Raw genomic sequence first — 19,622 nt, 5'->3', positions numbered from 1 at the left:
ATTGCTGTTCTACATATAAATACACAACAATGGCCCCTTTGTATTAATTGTGGCCCCTCTTGTGTAAAATTATACAATACCATTCAAAAGTTTGGGGTCAGTAAGATTTTTTCTTTAAAAGAAATGAAAGATATGAATAATTTTATTTGGCAAGGATGCATTAAATTGATCTAAAGTGACAGTAAAGACATTCATAATTTTACAATAAATGTTTTTTTTTTTTTTTTTTAAATAGCAAAATAGCATATTAGACTGATTTCTGAAGGATCATGTGACACTGAAGACTGGAGTAATAATGCTGAAAATTCATCTTTGCCAACACAGGAAAAAAAATACATTTTAAAAAATATGAAAAAAAAAAAACAGTTATTTTAAATTGTAATAATATTTCACAATATTACTGTTTGTTTTGTATTTTTAATCAAATAAGTGCAGCCTTGGTAAGCCCAAGAGATTTCTTTTAAAAACCTTTAAAAAAAACATACCGATCCCGAACATTTGAACGGTTGTGTGTGTGTGTGTGTGTGTGTGTGTGTGTGTGTGTGTGTGTGTGTGTGTGTGTGTGGAAGGCTCTGCTTTTATGTCCCCAAACTTAAAATTAAACCTATGTCCTTTAGCAACTCACACAAACTGATATTGTAGACTTAAATTACTATTAAATAACTACATTTATTTCACACACACACACAAAAAAAAAAAACATCTGAGAAATACTCCACATTAGACCGAACTTATTATCAATACTTTTTGGTATCAAATTAATAACATTACCTAACAGTTTCATAGCTTCTTTTAATTATTTACTTCTGATTCTTGGAAGATCGTCATTTCAGACATTTACATCTATTTACAAGTGTCTTTAGACTTAAATATGTCCACATTTTTATATTAGAAAATATACACTCACACTTATTCGTTTCATTTGACACATGTATGAACTCTGCTTTCTGAACTCATACACTCTTTTTAACACGTAAACCCCATTTATCACTATTTGCATTTTAATATAGGTAGGACTAATGTATAAATGGTTTCTGCACCCAAACATTACAGTTTTGACTTTTAGACAAAATCTCACAATCTTTCATTATTGGTTCTTAATATTATGTACGTTTCTGTAAAGTTTTGTGATTTAAGACAGAGCAGTGTGTTGACAGGACTTTTATTTTGGTCATGTAGTGCGACGTCATAAGCATGCGTCGCCACCTGCGTCTGTTGACAGAAAAAAGGTTTGTGTTTTAAGCATTTAAGGCGTTTAAATCAATGCAAACTGTTTTATATCAATGCAAAATAATTAAGTATTATTGAATGTAATGTTGTACTGCTTTATATAACATTAAGGGATGTTTTATTTGTGTGAGTATCTTAAGTAACAGAAAAGGTGCGTCTCATTTCGTTCTCTATATCGTGAATCATCACGAATCCAGGCTCTGGCGAGTAGTAATGTGAGATAGGCTGTTTTCAAAAACCCACACTACTTACTGCCCAGTACTATTTACTATTTATTTTGTAGGAATAGTGTGTGAATAGTATACAATATTTTTTTTAAGGTAGATTGCTACAGTGTTGTCCAACATTAATTCAGCAAAGCTGTCCAGGGCTGCGTTTCCCAAAAGCATCGTAAGCCTAAGTTGATCGTGAAAACGATCGTACGACTGATCTTAATATTACGGTCTGTTTCCCAAAAGCATCGTAGCTTAAGTAGCACTTGAAAATCTTCGTAGATCTACGAGTGCTCTGGAGTAATCGTACATCCCCAAGTGCATCGTAAGAAGACAGATTTATGAGGACACCTGCAAGACAACCGGCAGATTACTTAAACTTTATTCAAATGTATGTGATTATAATATAAGGTTTTGATTGTACTTTATTGTACACTTTATTACTCTTTTTTGTTGTTGGTTAAATTAATGTATAAATTAAATAATTAAAAGTCAGAAAACAAAACAAAAAAATAGAAATAATTTAATCTAATAATTTTAATCAAAATTAAATGAATGAACAAAAAAATAAATAAAAGAAATCCTTTAAATCTGTTAAAAATTGCATCTTTGTTTCGCTCTATCTCCTCTAAAAGGACATTAATTTCATCTTTTTGAAAGGTATTTTCGTGTTTTGTTGTTGTTGTTTTTCAGCCATTTTGTCAGTGCCTCCGCCTGTAGGTGCTTTATATAGACTTGTCTTGATTGCTAATCCACAACAGATGACAATTATTAGGTTAAAGTGTAAGTTGTGGGTGATGACGTCACAAGAGGAACTCGCAACCCATACTCTGCTAGATTCTCACTGTATTGTGGCTATTTGGAGAACGACTGAGGATGTGGGAAACCATCAAATTCTTTATGGACCACAGCCCTACAATTTTTAACCGGTCAGGCGTGAGAGAGGGGAGCCATGGCACTCAAAGAGTTATTAATGCTTGGTGTGAGGAGAATTAGTGGAGGGTTGGCCAGGTGAGTAACGTTAGCTACGTTAGAGCTAGTCTGGTGCAAACTTAACCCGGATAATATAACGGAACAAGCGAGTCTTTTCAAAATATTGCCATCATGTAGAAAAGCAAGGATGGACAACGACTGAAGACATTATTTACTTACAGTAAGTCAGGTCAAATCAGAGCTGCAAGCCTGCAACGTTAGAGATGCACACACTGCACAGGCATCAATCGCTAGTCTCATCGACGCCTCAAACGTCATGTAATACCCTTCCTCAATCCACGCGTTATCAATTTCTCACGATTTAAATTAGCGATGTTTATTGTCAGAAAAGAAAAAGAGAGATCGATGTCCCCATCACTGTGTTTATGTGGGCTATCATCAGTGGAGTGTGTGTGCTGCCGTGAGGTGAACGCGTTTTGTTTACTGGAACAGCTCGACCTGCGACCGGCTGGTCTGACGTGCCTGAACCCGTTTGTTTTGCGAATAGCGTATTCTTATTTCAGGCAGGATCACGATCCCCTTGAAGTCAGCACACACGAGTATGTTTACAATGGAGTTATTTTATCCATATTTTTTTTTATCAAATAAAACATACAACCAACTTTTCTGTAGTTACCCAGCAAACACAAAAACGTTGCAAAAACGTTTTTTTCACGTCGTGAAAAAGTTGTCACAACGTTTTTATCCTACGTATTTAATACGACAGATGTCGGGTTTTTTAAACGTTATAAACACGTATTTTCACAACGTGGCTGAAACATTTTTTAAACGTTATAAACACGTATTTTCACAACGTGGCTGAAACATTTTTTAAACGTTATAAACACGTATTTTCACAACGTGGCTGAAACTTTTTTAACGTTATAAACACGTATTTTCACACCATTGATGAAATGTTTTGTAAAAAAAACGTTTTTTTAACGTTGCTTCGACGATATGCGTCATGTTCAACACTTTCAAAATGTCAAATATCACGTCTCATGTGGTACTTTTTTCCCTATTGGTTTTTACCACGTTCACCCGAAAAATTCACTGAAAAAACGTGTTAATCACTAAAACCTGAGATGTTTCCATCCTTGGATGTAGCCTGTAAGTGTTTGCAACTGCTGCCACGTCCGTCTTCAAAGAATCCAGTGTGAAGAGTAATCGATCCAGTGGGCTATAAACACAATTCTTTCTGGGACCCGTTAAAAACATTGAAAAATCACTGGACACAAAACATAAAAGTTAATCAAATTCTTTAGAATTTATTGATTAACACAATATGATTGATATATGATTAATGATTTTAATTAATGAGTGCATTTCTGTAATGTATTACTAATTCTAGAATAAATAATGATACAATCTAATATATATATATATAACATTTATGATTATTATCAGTTGTACGGCTTCATATTTTTGTGGAAACTATGATACAGTTTTCAGTAAGAGCAACATTTATTTTAAACAATTTTTTTAAAACAATTTCAAAGTTTTTACTGCAACTTTTGATCAAATTAATCTATCTTTTCTGTATAAATTTTTTTTTCAAAACAATAAATCTTTAAAATATTGAAAATATTTATAAAACAGAACAATGGCCAATTATAACCACATTAGAAAACAGTAAAGGGATAGTTCACACAAAAATGTAAATTCTGTCATTAATTACCTACCCTCATGTCGCTCCAAACCCATAAGACTTTTGTGGAGAACACAAATGAAGATATTTTTAACAGATACCTTATGTGCGCATACAATTACATCTTTATTCACAAATTATGTATCTCCAACGCATGTTGCGCCATGAGATCGCTGGCTCTCTCGCCAACACAACACTGATGAATCGTGGTGCTCCGTGAACACGTGTCAGAGACGTATATTTTGTGAATAAAGATGCAATGGTTTTTTTTGCACACACACAGCATTTACTTCACTTCATAAAGTTGAGGTTAAACCACTGGAGTCATATTGATTATTGTTATAATGTCTTTACTACCTTTCTGAAGCTTGAAAGTTGTAGTAGCATAAACTGTGAAATGGAGGGCCAGAAAGCTATCAGATTTCATTAAAAAGATCTAGATTACATTTGTGTTTCAAAGATGAACGAAAGTCTTACAGGTTTGCAACGACATGAAGGTGAGTGATGAAAATGTTTGGTTAAATTTGACGCATTAGGTGAATCAGTTCCTCAGGGGCACGAGTATCTCTTCCTGATCTCTGATCTGCTCCTTCCACCATCCCAATCCTGGATTATTGAGCCACGACAGAAGTTTCCACTTTGAATGCTTTAGCCTGGCTGTTTTTTCTCCAGCATCTAAAGTGAGAAAGAAAACAATAACCAAAATGTAAATGTAAAAAAACAATGGTTGTCCAAAATGTGAAGTATACACTTGAGTTTTCCCTCTACATACTTGTGGAAGATTTCAGTCATAAATAAATTGTAAATGTTTGCTTGATTAGACATTAACTGTCTAGAGATGTTATGTTTATGCTGAAATATAATATTGGTTTGTGTTTTAAATCACCTATCACATGTCATTTTGTAGCGAACTGTCTCATGTGATAAAAGTTTTGTGCTTCAGAATTTCCGATAACATAGTGAGTTTTTAGGGAGCGAATGTTTCAGTGCACTGTAAGGATTTTGTGATAAAGACGGCCACTGACTACTGAGATAGAGACCTGAGTGATATGCACCCAGAGTTTAGCACCTTGATTAGCTTGTTCAGGTGTGCTGGACTAAGTTGGAGTAAAGCTCTGCATGTAAGTGGACCTTGAGAGACAATGTTGAGATCTCCTGCAATATGATCTGAACTTACATCACTGGGACACCTGAACACTGAGACCAAAGTCCTGCAGAGTTTCTGGTGATCCTGGATCAGATGCTCAGGTCTGCTTAATTGACCCTTCGCAAAGACCCGCCCCCCTTAGTTACTGTCGCTATGCCCGACAAGCCACGCTGCTCTCACGCCACACCATGTTCTCACGAAGTGAAAAATACATCGCGGAGCAGAGAGGAGACTGACAACACGCTGACAGACAGGACAGACCAGGTTACTTTTCGTTTACTTTTGATATTAAACATATTAAACAAAGTCTCACCTTTCAAATTTGGTCATTTTTTAAAAGAAATTTAAAAGATACATACCGTTTTGTGGCTCTTAAATGTGTCTGACAGATCGCTGTAGACTAGAGCATCAGTTAAAGCTGCTGGTGAACCGATCGATCATCTCTTCCTTCTAGTTAATTTATAGCATCAAATAAACATGAATGAACATAAGAAGGAATGTTGTTTTAACCGCGGAAAGGCGTCAGTACATTCCGTTTTTCAAGTTCAAATTCTCCCATGTCAATCTGCTATCTCTCCTGACTGCTTTGTCGGACAAAATGGCGGATGGCGGATTATGATTGGTTAGATCGCCTGTCAATCAAGCTCCCTGCGAAGGGTGAATAGAGAGCCTAAGTCCCGCCCCTCCGCTTCCGGCTCATGGGACCTTACTTCGGAAAAAATATGTATGGAAGTCAATGGCGAGAGATAACTTATCTTTTTATTCCGTCTGAACTGTGCCCTGAACTACACATATGATGTTTGTCAATTTAAAAGGTAATTATGAAAGTCAAGAAAGTCGCAGTTTGTCATAAAACAGAAGAGTAACGTTTAGTTTTATGAAAAAATCGCTCAATGAACTACATCTCTCGTCTCGCACTATGTACGTCACAAGATCCGTTGCTCGTATGTGTGTATTCTGGCTCAAAACACTCAGGCATGACGGCGTAACGTTACGATTATAATGTAAGACTATAGAATAAAATGACAGACGTTAGCTTCAGTAAAGTTAGCTTCATTCATTGAGAGAAAAGGTATGACGTCGCATGTGCGCCTTCTGGGTTTGTAGTCTTTGTAATTACGTATTTTCACAGTCTTATACCTCAGCAGTTTTACATCAAGCTGCGACTTTCTTGACTTTAAAATGTATCTTTTAAATTGACAAACATCATATGTGTAAATCAGGGCACAATTCAAACGAGATCAAAATATTTGTTGTCTCTCGCCATTGACTACCATACAATATTTTTCCGAAATAAGGTCCCATGGTGGTCGACCGGAAGGGGAGGGACTTAGGCTCTCTATTGGGTTTGGAGATAAACTCTGTGATCAGAACTAGATGGCAAACAATACTGTAAAGGGGAGAAGACAAACAATATTATTTTGTTGTAAATAATTTGTTCTCTGTTCATCTGCTTACCTGTACAAAGTATGCATCATGAATAAGCGGTAGGCTACATATTTAATTTGATATTTTAATAACACTGTTTTACTACATTAATGCTAACTACAAACCTGATAAAAATGACTGGGCAGTGGAGGAAAGCCTTAGTTTTTGCCCTCCAGGTGGGCGTAATGGTGCGAGGACGTCATATGATAACTATGAATTAACCATACAGTGCATATACTTTTATATAAATAAATTAGCTTATTCCCATTCATCCATTGACCAATTGTCAGCAAAACCTTTACAAAAATATCTCATCTACACATAAGTGATTAAAAGCCCAAACTTACAGCTCAAGTCTAGTCAACCTAACGTTACCTCTAACATTAGCTAGCTAAAGTTAGTTAGATGCTAACGGACTTTTTCGAAGACACTGTAAACCATTTCTATTAAGTAAATATTCAACGAAAGCGAGTGATTTACATGAAAGAAAGTCTCAGAAACATTTGTATGTACTATTTGTGTAATTGTATGTACTAAACTTACCTTAAAGTTGTTAAAACAACAGTGATAGACGGAGTTTCGCTGATTGTCGGTTGAGCTGCTGCCTCGTTTCCATGGTAACGCCCTTCTCCGCTCCAGTTCAAATGCGGCTTGAATGTTCAGCGCGCGCGCCCATTAAAATACGTAAAAGTCACGCAGCATTTAATTACATTTAGATTGATGAAATGAATTATTTGATAATCTGCTAAAATATCATGAAACCTGATATATTATTAAGTGGATAGTAGGCCTGTGGCCATCGCAAACTGTAAATTGAATGAAAATATGAAAGCATTAAAAATGTAAAACAATGTTTCAAATCATATATAATACATTATTTATAACATATGTCTACCTTTAGAAATGATAAACGAGGTAAACGAAAATAGCAAAAACTACATGATATAATATGAACATTTTTTTATAAGTATGTCAATCATCATTAGAGCGTCACCCTCAGGCTGCATGAATGCAAGGACATTAACATTTTTCCAAAAGTTTATAGGCTATTAAATGAGAAGAGACGACTGAGAGTAGCCTAAGCATTATATCACCTCTAAGTCCTTTTGATACTTGATATTCAGGCTGCCTACAGCGGTCTCGTCTGTCAGGCTACTCGGTCAATGAAGAATCGCTTTAATGTAAAAATGTATTTTATACACAAACAGAACGTAGCCTACCATTGGAGATTTGGCATGGTTGTATTAATACTGTCGTGACGTTTCTTTTAAAACCTATTTCAACGTGCAGACTACGTTATTTTAACACCTAAATAAAACGTCTCGCCAAAGTTGCATTTTGGTCTGGTTTTGTTTTCGTAGTAGACGAACGTGATATTTACGTTTTTTTTACTACCTAAAGAAAACACACCTGGTTGGTATTTTCACAACGTTTCTAAAACGTTTTATTTTGGTTACATTATTTTTTTTATTTTAGGTGTGGTTTCTTAAACGTTTTTAAAACTGCAACATTACCTAATTAAAAAGCAACGTTGTGAAACGTTGTAAAATGTTTTGTGTTTGCTGGGAAAACGCACCATTGGAGATTTGGCATGGTTGTATTAATACTGTCGTGGCGTTTCTTTTAAACCTATTTCAACGTGCAGACTACGTTATTTTAACACCTAAATAAAACGTCTCGCCAAAGTTGCATTTTGGTCTGGTTTTGTTTTCGTAGTAGACGAACGTGATATTTACGTTTTTTTTGACTACCTAAAGAAAACATACCTGGTTGGTATTTTCACAACGTTTCTAAAACGTTTTATTTTGGTTACATTCTTTTTTTTATTTTAGGTGTGGTTTCTTAAACGTTTCTTAAACGTTTTTAAAACGTTGCACTGCAACATTACCTAATTGCAACCTAAAAACAACGTTGTGAAACGTTGTAAAAACGTTTTGTGTTTGCTGGGTAGTGAGTTCCTCTTATGACTTCACGCCCCATCTAGTGGAAGGGAGCGGGAGCGGTAAAAATCACTGTTAAAAGTGCCAACTTTTCATATTATATCAGCATTTTGGTATAAAAAACAATGGTGGGCGGTTCTTATCTTTATGTTTAATAAACACATTGCATTACTTCGTGAAAAATTTAACCTGCAACTTACACTTTAAACGTTCAGAATGCGATTCCATATAAGGTTATGTTTCAGCACTTCATGAATGGACAGCGACTCTTAAGTAGCACGTAGAGCACGTTCTCGCGCGTTCATGTTAAGTGCATTTTTGGGAAACACTCGTGAAATTGCTGCGAGCGTTCGTAACTTTGCACGTAGAAAGCGCTCTTAAGAGCTAAGATACATCGTTATCGGGAAACCCGGCCCAGGCTGTTACCTTACAAATAAATGTGCCAACCATTCTTTTTTTTACTTGGAAACATGAGTGAAAATGTCATACCTTTCGACTACCCTCAATGGTCTTGATCTAACCAATAAAAAAAATGGTTGGTTGGTGTTAAATCAAGGTGATTCTGTGAAATTAAATGTTTTTACTTAAAATCCATTAATTATTTTTATTTTGCTCAACAAAAAATGTACACTGAATTTTTTTTAACCATAAAAATGTGCTTAATGTGGTAACGTAAATTAACTGGTTTAACTCCAGTCAAAAATATGGCCTAATTATCATGTTTGAATCAAATTGACTACAATTGGTGGGCTAATTTTAAAGGTTCAGGTAACAACAATCCTTACAGAAACACCTACCAGTTTTACTGTGTAGAATACTTCAGTCATACAAAGGTAAAAATAACTCATTATAGCTGGGTTTTACAAAACACCACAAATAATTCTCTTAGGATTTATGGTAGATTATCCCCATATATTAGGTATTTTGTTAGCATAAATAAGTTATTGATATGAATTGAACTCATTTCCTAATTGAGTAACTTTACACAGTTATTGAACGTATTTGAATCAACACTAAAAGGACTTGCTGAACAATGATACTGTTTTTTTGTTAGAGCTCTTTTGAAGCATTGAACTCTGTTTGCATTATTAAATCATTTTTTCTGTTCATCACTGTAAAGCTGATTTGAAATCTATAAAGCGCTATATAAATAAAGGTGACTTTTTTTTCTTGACTTGATCAAACGTGCCATAGAGATTAAAGTACAATTTATGTAACAATAGTGTTTTTGGAAACGCGGCTAGTTTGTACTGTACAGTAACATATGTACCAGTGTAAGGCTACATTTAAAATTATTCCCTGCCTCCTGCCACCAGGTGATTTTAGGAACTTGGTTATAGGAACTAGCCACCAGAGTGGTTCCCCGAGAGCTAATGGTTCCCGTTTTCTGGTTGCATTCGCACCGCCAGTAGGAACTCTGTAGTGACATAAGCTGAGTTTATTGTTGTGACTTTTATTTTGATGGCGTTGAGAATGCCAGAGCCTGAGCACACAGTGCTCCCATTGTTCATCCTCATTAGTTTATGATCTGTCTAACAGTCCTGTCTAATACGTTAATAGATAGAACTATTATAAAAAGAAAGTAGACGGTATTTGAAAAATTATTAGCGTTTGCCATGTGGTTGATGTCCAGTGTTGCTAGCTGAGCAGAAATATATAATCATGTTATGTAAATGTTAAGAGGCTCATCTATCACTTTTTTCCATGTTCGTAGAGTTAGTTTCTGGAGTAAAGATATAGGATATAATCTGTGTTCACAGTTTCTTTTCTTTTTTTATGGCGCTGGTGTTTCGCGTGCGTTTGACCAATCAGCATACACTAACGTCGCTGGTAGTTCCTATAGTGCTGGTTTAGACCCGACTCTGAAGTCAGAGCTAAATTAGTTCCTCCAAAAGGAGTTCCTAGAACTAAAATCGTTCCTTCGGTGCGAACAGGCCAAAATCCGGGTACTTCTGCCATTAGATCTAGGAACTGTGAAATGGTTCCTCCGGTGCGAAAGCCCCAATCGTAGGTCATCTGGGATGAAAATGCATACAGAAAATGAGTTGCGAGATTCTTCCCCATCTAGTAAGTGGCATGGAAGCAACACGGAGGAGAACACAAACAAACTGCTCCTGAATCTTTCTGTGAATCTTACTGTCATCACAGTGCATGGCTCAAAAAAAGAGAGAGACTGACATGCTCCCAGCAACAAGTGCCTCCACAAAGCATGTGTCGATAACACAAGCATTTACAAATGCAACACATTTGAAAAGGATTCAAGAAGATGGAAAGAAATAACTGACGCCATTTGTTAATCGCCCTTCTATACTAATGTGCTGATCATAATGCACACAAGACAGTAGCTTGCACATCAAGTGCAGTTTGCAGGCACACAAAGATTCAGGAGTAGGTTTCTTTGTACAATCTGGATACTCACTATTGCCAGGCAGTTGCTGCTCCTGGCCGTAAATTTAGGTAGGGCAGATTCTGGGTCTTAGCGCTAGTTTACGATAAGCGTTTTGTAAGCTTTATATTCTAATCGTTGAACACATCCGACACACTTGGCAAAATTATAAGGTCCTTGCGTTTTTCTGCCTGAGAGTGATGCTCTAATAATAATTGACAGACTTTAGTATATACGACAAATGCATAGAATGCCATCTTAGAATTACCTTAATGTAGTATAAATTGTCTCCGAATGTTGTTTTAGAAAATTGCAAGTTGTGTAGGAATTCCAGTGAGGAAAAAGTCATGTCTATTCTCAGAACAAACATAAAACAAACACAACAGAACTACTGTATATTAAAGCTATTCACATGAGCATGTTAAAACTAAAGGATTTATACTCATTAATTTGACGCTACTCCACTTAGGAAAAACAGACAACTGGGGTATAATGCTTAAAAACGCATGCAAACGATGAGCTTTTGTGACCGCGCAGCAACATCGCATGAGCATAACTGTGATAGAGACGATAGTCCTAAATCTCTACCGGTTGACAGATCTCTACTGGTATATTGCCCACCCCTATTTCTGACCAGTCAAAAATGCTGCTAAATGTTCTGTTTGAGAGAAAAAGTCTAAATAAAAAGGCAAGTTTATTTATATAGCACATTTCATACACCATGGCAATTCAAAGTGCTTTACACTGGAAATAATTTAAATAACCACAAAATAAAAGCTAGGAAAATTAAAACAGTTATAAAAGGAATTAAAAGATTTAATCTTTGATTTTTTTTTTTAAAGAGTAATGTTTGAATTCCTTTTGGGGAAGTAGAATATTAGGTTTTCCATATTTAAGTTTGTTAGGAATGGTTAGGTTACACGAAGGGCATGCAAACTATAAGATCATGGGCATGGTCTATAAGATCTTAAGAATCATGTAGGATTTATTTGGTGTTGCATTATCATGACATGATTGGTGGGAGTGTAAAGGACCACTTTGGAGTTTAATGTATGTTGTTGATTAAATGAAATATGGGTTGGGTTATTGGTAAAATATTTGTTTAATGTTTGTACTTTATTCAAATAATTCTATAATTTGTATGCGCTTTAATGTTATCTGTATGTGATTGACCGGAAATCCTATGCACCTGTGATGTTGAAATTTGTCCCTTTGGTGGCACCGTAGTTTGCACAAGAGAAGATGAGCTTTTAAAAGGTAGCTGGCGGGTGTGAATGGTACGCAACTGTGTTTGAGCCTACATGGATTTTATTTGAATTGTTTGTTCGTGAACTTAAATAATTCGACGCCCGTTTCATGACGGAAGAAAGGACTATCGTATATTGTTTGCATTCCTTGGTGAGCGCAGCGAGGTACGATATGTTTTATTCATATATAAATCTGAATATTGTTTGCACATATGTATGGTTTATTTTGCTGTGTAATTAATGTTTGTCATCCTAAATGTTTGTTTACGTAATGACGTCTGTAGCCGTGAAACCAAGTGTGTGAAATGTTTGCTGTATGTATGTTTTTTAATACAGTTTTCACGGTGCTAAGGTGAGGATGAATTGAAAGTTGAACGTCATGCTGGTTTGGCGAACTAAATAAAGAAACACCTTATGCATCAGTCGAGACTCTCTCTTTTGGATCCAAGGGCTGCTACAAAATGTATTATTAACAGATTCATTGTTTTAAAGGGGAGAAAAGATGGAATAGAATTAGTATAGATGCCGGCAGATACTCAAGGTTGCAGTACTGTTATCTGACATAAAAAAGTGGTATCAAGTTATCCCAATTAATTAGGCCATGGAAGGGCATTAAAGTCATCATGAAATTGAAAATGAAATCTCGTACTGACTACTAAACTAAAAGAGCTGATTGAGACGCACCCAGTGATTTAGTTTGGATTTGTATTTCTTTCTGTTAATTATTCTCATCTTAAACAGGACAGAGTGTCCAAGACACACACAGAAAAAGTCCAGAGATCCACATGACACTATTATAAAGATGGCGTTGATTAAAGAGGAGAGTGAAGACATGAAGATTGAAGAAACATTAAGAGTGAAACAAGAAGATACTGAGGACCAAACAGGTGGGTTTCATTATCAAAACTGAACTCAGTCATTTCTTATCAAATCGGTAAGCCCTTCCTGACTAGAGGTCGACTGATATGGGTTTTTCTCTGGCCAATATATGATGCCGATTTATTAAAAAAAATTGCAGATATGTTTGGCCGATTTCCTTTTCTTATCTTTTTTCCATCTCTTAAAACCTAAAAGTTAAGTAATAAGAAGTGATACAAGTGATTTATTGAACAACACAATCACAGAAATAAAGTTTAAGTGCACAAATTTGGCCATCGGTCCTCTTGTCATCATGAAAAATTATAGTTTTATTCAATGGATTATACAGGCTGAAGCCTTGTTAGCAAGCCACTTTACAATCACTAAAACGCTGTCTCTTTGTCAGTTCATCGCAATCTCACAAATCACTAATCGCGATCACACTGTTGAGACTTTATAGGACAATTATTAATTCAAAAATGGACTATAGGAGTATAGCTTATGGATCTGCCAGGAAGTCATACATCAAAATAGTGGACACAGTACATCATACAGGATTGAGACTTGCCTTAGGAGCGTTATGGACAGCTTTTTCCTCTTAATGCAAATGAAAGCTTGTTTCCGCCACATAATAAAAAAAAAATGTAAAAGATAATTGCGACTCTTAAAGGTACAATATGTAAGATTTTTGCATTAAAATATCCCAAAATCACAAGGCCAGTGTTATATATTTTGTTAAGTTGATTACTTACAATATCACAAATGTTTCCAACTATTTTTAAATCATGAGAAAATTGCGATTCTAACCAAGGAAACGGGGCGTGTGAGCAGGGGTAAGCTGGGAGTCGCCAGTCAATTGCGTCATATCCGCATTACCCTCGGTTTCCGCTCGTACTGCGTGGAGTCCTGGACAAATGCTGAAGTTGTAGTTGTAGTGTCTATCAAGCAACAAACGTTAGCTTGTTTCATGCAGTCGTTATGGAACACAATTATTCTTTACGGATTGCAGCTGGTTCTGTCAACAAAGACAAGTCCCGTAAACGTCAACGTACGGGTATTATTGCTTTAGGTTTGTGTTTTGGCAAATGATGTGGGTATGTTCGAAGGTACTTTTACAACAATTGTTTAGAACACGTAAAACTGCAGCGTTATCACAACAATGAATTTAACAAATACAGTAACATCTATGATAACCAATTTAGTATTAAACTGTAACAAAATTCAAATTCAAGGAAGGAAGAGGACAGGGTCGGCTTGCTGAGCTATGGGCGTATTTATTTACTTATAAATGAAAGAAAAACAACAACAAAAAGTCGCGCACACAGCGCTGTAGCAGCAAAGTCCAATGTAACAGCGATCATGTCCTTGTGCTTCCCGCACTCGCACTCTCAGCCCACAGATCTCCGCGTGTCTCTCTCCATGAATGAGGTTTCCCCGTCCCTTTTATGCGATCTCTCCACGCCAATCACTGAAATAAGACACAGGTGTTTGTTATTCGCACTTGACCCACTTACGCTGCACCTGTCTCCCGATCCTCTCTCCCGTCACAGACTTTGCTAGATCACGCCCCCCTTGCCACATAAACCTTACTTTTCTTGTGGTTAATTCATTTTAATGAAATAAAAGCATGTCATTAAACACAACATTTATAAAAATCAACTTTTCGATTCCCGTCTGACTGATTTACATCCACGGGCACGGTGGAGTTGAAAATGACAGTTACCACGCACGCATTCCACGCTCCTTCACATCGCAATCAAGCTATGCCGTTGTTGTTGTTTGGAATGTAGCGCCCTCTAGCAGCAGAAAATCTTGCATATTGTACCTTTAAGGGCCGTTCAGACCAAGAACAATAACTATATTTGCATCCACACCAACTAACGATAACTGTCTGTTTATTCTAAGCTCACGCTGCGGTTTCAATGTGTGTACAACGTCATTGAACATGTTTTTGCTGTTCTTATTGCATTTACACGGCTTTAAATCATGCTATGTCCTCAGCATGCTATGTTTTGAGTGAAGCTAGTGTAATCGATCTAGTAATCTAATAGTGAATTTAGCTGATTTAGTCAATATAGTGGAATAAAAACAACACCTAGTCTTTTCCACCGCAACTTCAAAGGAAGCAAGAAAATGTTGTCGAAAAGAGCGCTGGATACTTGAAGTAATACTTCTCACCATTTATTCAGAAGGTATGAACAATTGTTTTCCATGTCCATTTTCTTGAAAAGGGGCTTGACTTGTCAAACAGTGGTGGATTTTTCTGTACCTCGTCGATTAACTTCACCACAATGTCACCTGCCATTTTAAATGTGCGCGAGCCCTTTAAATTCAAGTGGATTATGATTGGCTGTCAGTGTTATATCATTCGACAGCTGAAAATCTCATTCTGAAAGTGATCTCAACGATATCGTTCCTAATATCTTTATCGTTATAGTTGTGGTGTGAACTCTGCTATTCTTAAATATGGAGAACGATTTTTAATCTTTATCGTTATCATTATAGTTATTGTCCTTGGTGTGAACAGGCCTTTAATCTAACACAATTATGACTTTATAACTCGCAATTGTGAATTTATATCATGCAATTCTGACAGAATTGTGAGATAAAAATGTGCAATTACCTTTTCTATTTTTTTATTCAGTGGCGTAAACAAGGTTCCATAGGACCAGCAGGCAATTGAATGAGAAAATATTGAGTTAACACCTGTTAACTAGGTGCATTAGCTTTGGGTATCTAGCATACATTTTGTTGGTTTTGATGCTTTAAATGTCTAAATGTGTTGATGTCTTTGGCTTTGTGCCATTAAACATGACTTAACTTGTATTTATATTTGTCTGCCGTAGATCTGATGACACTGAAAGAAGAGAGTGAAGTACTGAAGGAAATGAAAGATCATGATTTGATAACTGAAGAAAAATATCTTAGTCTTAGTGACTCACCGACTGAAAATACTTTCTCTCAAAAAAACGTTATAAGGAAAGTTCCTAGAAGTTTTTTCACCTGCTTTCAGTGTGGAAAGAGTTTCAGTCACCATGAAAAGCTTAAAGTCCACATGAGAGTTCACAATGGAGAAAAGCCTTACACCTGCCAACAATGTGGAAAAAGTTTCGCTGAAAATGGAAGCCTTAAAGTTCACATGAGACTTCACACTGGAGAGAAGCCTTTCACCTGCCAACATTGTGGAAAGAGTTTCACTCAAAGTGGAGCCCTTAAATACCACATAAAAACTCATACCGGAGAAAAGCCTTACACCTGCAAACTGTGTGGAAATAGTTTTATAGCAGAACCAAGCTTTAGGTGTCACATGAACATTCATACAGGAGAGAAGCCTTTCACATGTGATCAATGTGGAAAGAGTTTTACACGTAAAGTAACCCTTAATTCCCACATGAGAATTCACTCAAGAGAGAACATTTTGACATGCCCTCAGTGTGGAATGATTTTTACATGTAAAAAATCACTTGAATCCCACATGAGAGTTCACACTGGAGAGAAGCCTTACACCTGCGAACTGTGTGAGAAGAGCTTCTCACAAAAAGGATATCTTAGGTATCACATGAGAATTCACACTGGAGAGAAGCCGTATATATGTGATCAGTGTGGAAAGAGTTTCAGACAAAAAGTAACCCTTAATAAGCACGTGAGGATTCACTTAAGAGAGAACTGTTTTATATGTCATCAGTGTGGACAGAATTTCACAGACAGGAAACAGCTTCAGAAGCACGTAATAACTCACACAGGAGAGAAGCCTTTCATGTGTCATCACTGTGGAAAGAGTTTCACACTTAAAGGAAACCTCAAGACTCACACGAGACTTCACACTGGAGAGAAGCCTTTTACATGTCTTCAGTGTGAAAAGCGTTTCATATATCAAAGAGACTTGAAACATCATTTGCAAAGTCATTCTGGAAAAACATTGCAGTGTTCTGAGTGTGACGAGGTTTAGAAAAGGAGCAATTTCAAACATCACCTGCTCATTCACTCTGGAGGAAGGCAATTTAATTGTGATCAATTTAATAAAAAAAAATCTTTTGCCATTACACTTTCAGATACACTTGAAAAGTCACACAGATTTGAGACCCTATTTGTGTTCTTTATGTGGGAGAGATTTAAATGGCTCTGCAGTTTAAAGTGGCAGGTGACACTCCTACAAAGCTTGAACATGTCTTTTATTTGCATTGTTTAGTTCTTTATACTTTGCCTAATTTTTGATTAATACATTGTAGGGCAATAACAGTTCATGAATAATCTTGTACTAATGCCTGAACTAATAGCTACTTGAACATGAACTAATAGCTACTTGAACATGAACTCATGTTAATTAACATTAAGGGAATTTGGCCTTTGTGTTTCCTCATATTCATACTCCTGTGAAACAAAAAGTCAAAGCTAGACAATTTCATGTTCTTAGTCACTGGTGTGCTAACATTTTTAAATATGAATGGGAATATACTTCAGAGATATTTTACTCATAAAAACTTCTAAGAATAATTGTGGCCAACGTGTTTTAGAAAAAAAAAGTTTATTTCATAATATGAAACTTTCCCCCTACTTTAGATTCTTTCACTTCAATGAATGCAAAATTTTTTAATGAAAGATCAAAAGGATAAACCATGCAGATTTATTTTTCCAGTCATCTTTGATCATATTTACCAAGGGTGCCAATAATTCTGACCATGACTGTAGTTAATATAGCATTGTAATCAATATCATACACATAATTCTCTGGCTATATTGCTAAATGTACCAAATTTTTCATATTTCACATTTATTTGTATAGTGCTTTTCACAATACATATTGTTTCAAAGCTGCTTTACAGAAAAAATGCATCTACATTACAATTTAGAGTAATCTGTTATCAGAGGTGACTGTCTAAGTTATGCGTTTCAGAAATGTACATAGACAAATCACACACTTAGCTAACAATGTATTATTTTAAACAGTAATAATTTAAGGCAGAAACAATGAGCTCATTGAAGTAATGAATACATGTTTGTTACAGGGTTGCCAACTTTGGCTTCATGGCTGGAGTGAGATTTATGAATCAGCTACCTTTTTAGGTGGTAAAATCGTAACAGTTCGAAAAATAGTTAATGTAAAGAAGCAATTTATGCTTTTATTTTTAACTAAATACAAAATACATTTTTTCTGACATTTCTGTAGTCTATTGTGCTCAGTGTTGGGGAGTAACGGAATACATGTACCGGCGTTACGTATTCAGAATACAAATTATGAGTAACTGTATTCCGTTACAGTTACCATTTAAATAGTTGGTATTTAGAATACAGTTACATTGTTGAAATCAATGGATTACATGACGATACTTCTCTGTTTCACGAGTTTATTCACTCTCTAAATAAATGAAGGCAACTCCATGCATTTCCCAGAAGCCCCAATATGAAAACGAAAAAAATGCACGGTTTGCGTGACCAGTCACAATCCATTAATGGAGTCGGAAGAGGAGCAGCGGGAGCTAGAGGTAGAGATGGAGCCGGAACAACAGAGCCTGGGCAAGAATGCGTTATATCTTATAAATTCAAACAGTATTTCACATTAAATAAAGAGAAGGGAGAACGAAATATAACTGTGCAGTGCAACCTCTGCTTGCCAACAACCAACCTCCTTTCAGCGTCCAAAGACTCCACCTCAAATCTGAAGAAGCATCTTAAAGTAGGCCTACGTTTTTTTTTTTTTTTTTTTTTTTTTTTTATACGTGCAGTCAAAACCTGAAATATAAATTCTCAGAAAATGCATTAATACCAATAGTGAAACGTCTGTTTATATATCCATACTCCCTTAATAAAGGAGTCCAGACATTAGAAAAATATCGGTCTACATGCGTTTTAAATTTAATATGAGGGAAATAAACATGCGTGACACAAAAAAATCTTTAACTTTTAGGTGGCAAAATATATATATATTGTTATTCTGTGAATTAGGCTACACTGCGCAAACCAAAAGTAATACTACTCACCGGATGAAGAAGGGATGGCTCTCCAAAGAACATAAAATATTAATTCTATTTTATTTTTCGTATTCGCATTTATGAAAAAAAAAAAACAAAAAAAACAATGTTACGGTTGTGACAGTTCTCCGTTACGGACGCGAGCGCTCTGAACGCAGCACTAACAGACTGCTTTAAAACTTTCAAAGAGACCTCAAACAAAAAGCAGAAAGCCTTTCTTTAAAGTGAATTTCGTTTTGTATTAATTGTATCTTAATTTTAATTAATGTTTCATCAACCAATTGCCTGGATTAAATAAGAAGTAAATATAGCAGACAAAAGATAATCAGGACGAGGAGGCGCCAGCGCGTGAACTGGAGCTGGTCTCATAAATCAATGCCCATTTCACACATAGCCTACTCTGTTTGCAGTGCGTTTTTTTTTGTTTTCCGTACCCAAGTTAACAGATTAGAGCTTTCACACTGCGGTCCGTTTATCCGTCCCAGTTGCGTATACAGCAGTGCAGCGATCGTTTCCGCACCGAGTCTATTTCTGCTGTGCCGCAAACGCTGAATTAAAGTGACAGCGCATGTTTCGTGGTCAAAA

General features: G+C 36.0%; 1 protein-coding gene across 1 annotated transcript; it reads left to right on the top strand.

Annotated features, from left to right (window-relative positions):
- The first annotated feature begins 1,157 nt into the window (after positions 1-1,157).
- Positions 1,158-17,547, top strand: LOC308689520 (uncharacterized protein). Its single transcript, XM_081363265.1, has 3 exons — positions 1,158-1,229; positions 12,952-13,097; positions 15,915-17,547. The coding sequence occupies exons 1-3, from the start codon at positions 1,195-1,197 to the stop codon at positions 17,015-17,017; spliced, it is 1,284 nt and encodes a 427-aa protein (XP_081219391.1). The 5' UTR covers positions 1,158-1,194; the 3' UTR covers positions 17,018-17,547.
- The last annotated feature ends 2,075 nt before the right edge of the window (positions 17,548-19,622 follow it).

This window comes from Scardinius erythrophthalmus (genome assembly GCF_964197995.2).
Source record: "Scardinius erythrophthalmus genome assembly, chromosome: 4".
In the NCBI taxonomy this organism is placed as follows: Eukaryota; Metazoa; Chordata; class Actinopteri; order Cypriniformes; family Leuciscidae; genus Scardinius; species Scardinius erythrophthalmus.
The sequence above is the reverse complement of the archived record's forward strand: the minus strand, read 5'-3'. Positions and strand labels throughout refer to the sequence as shown.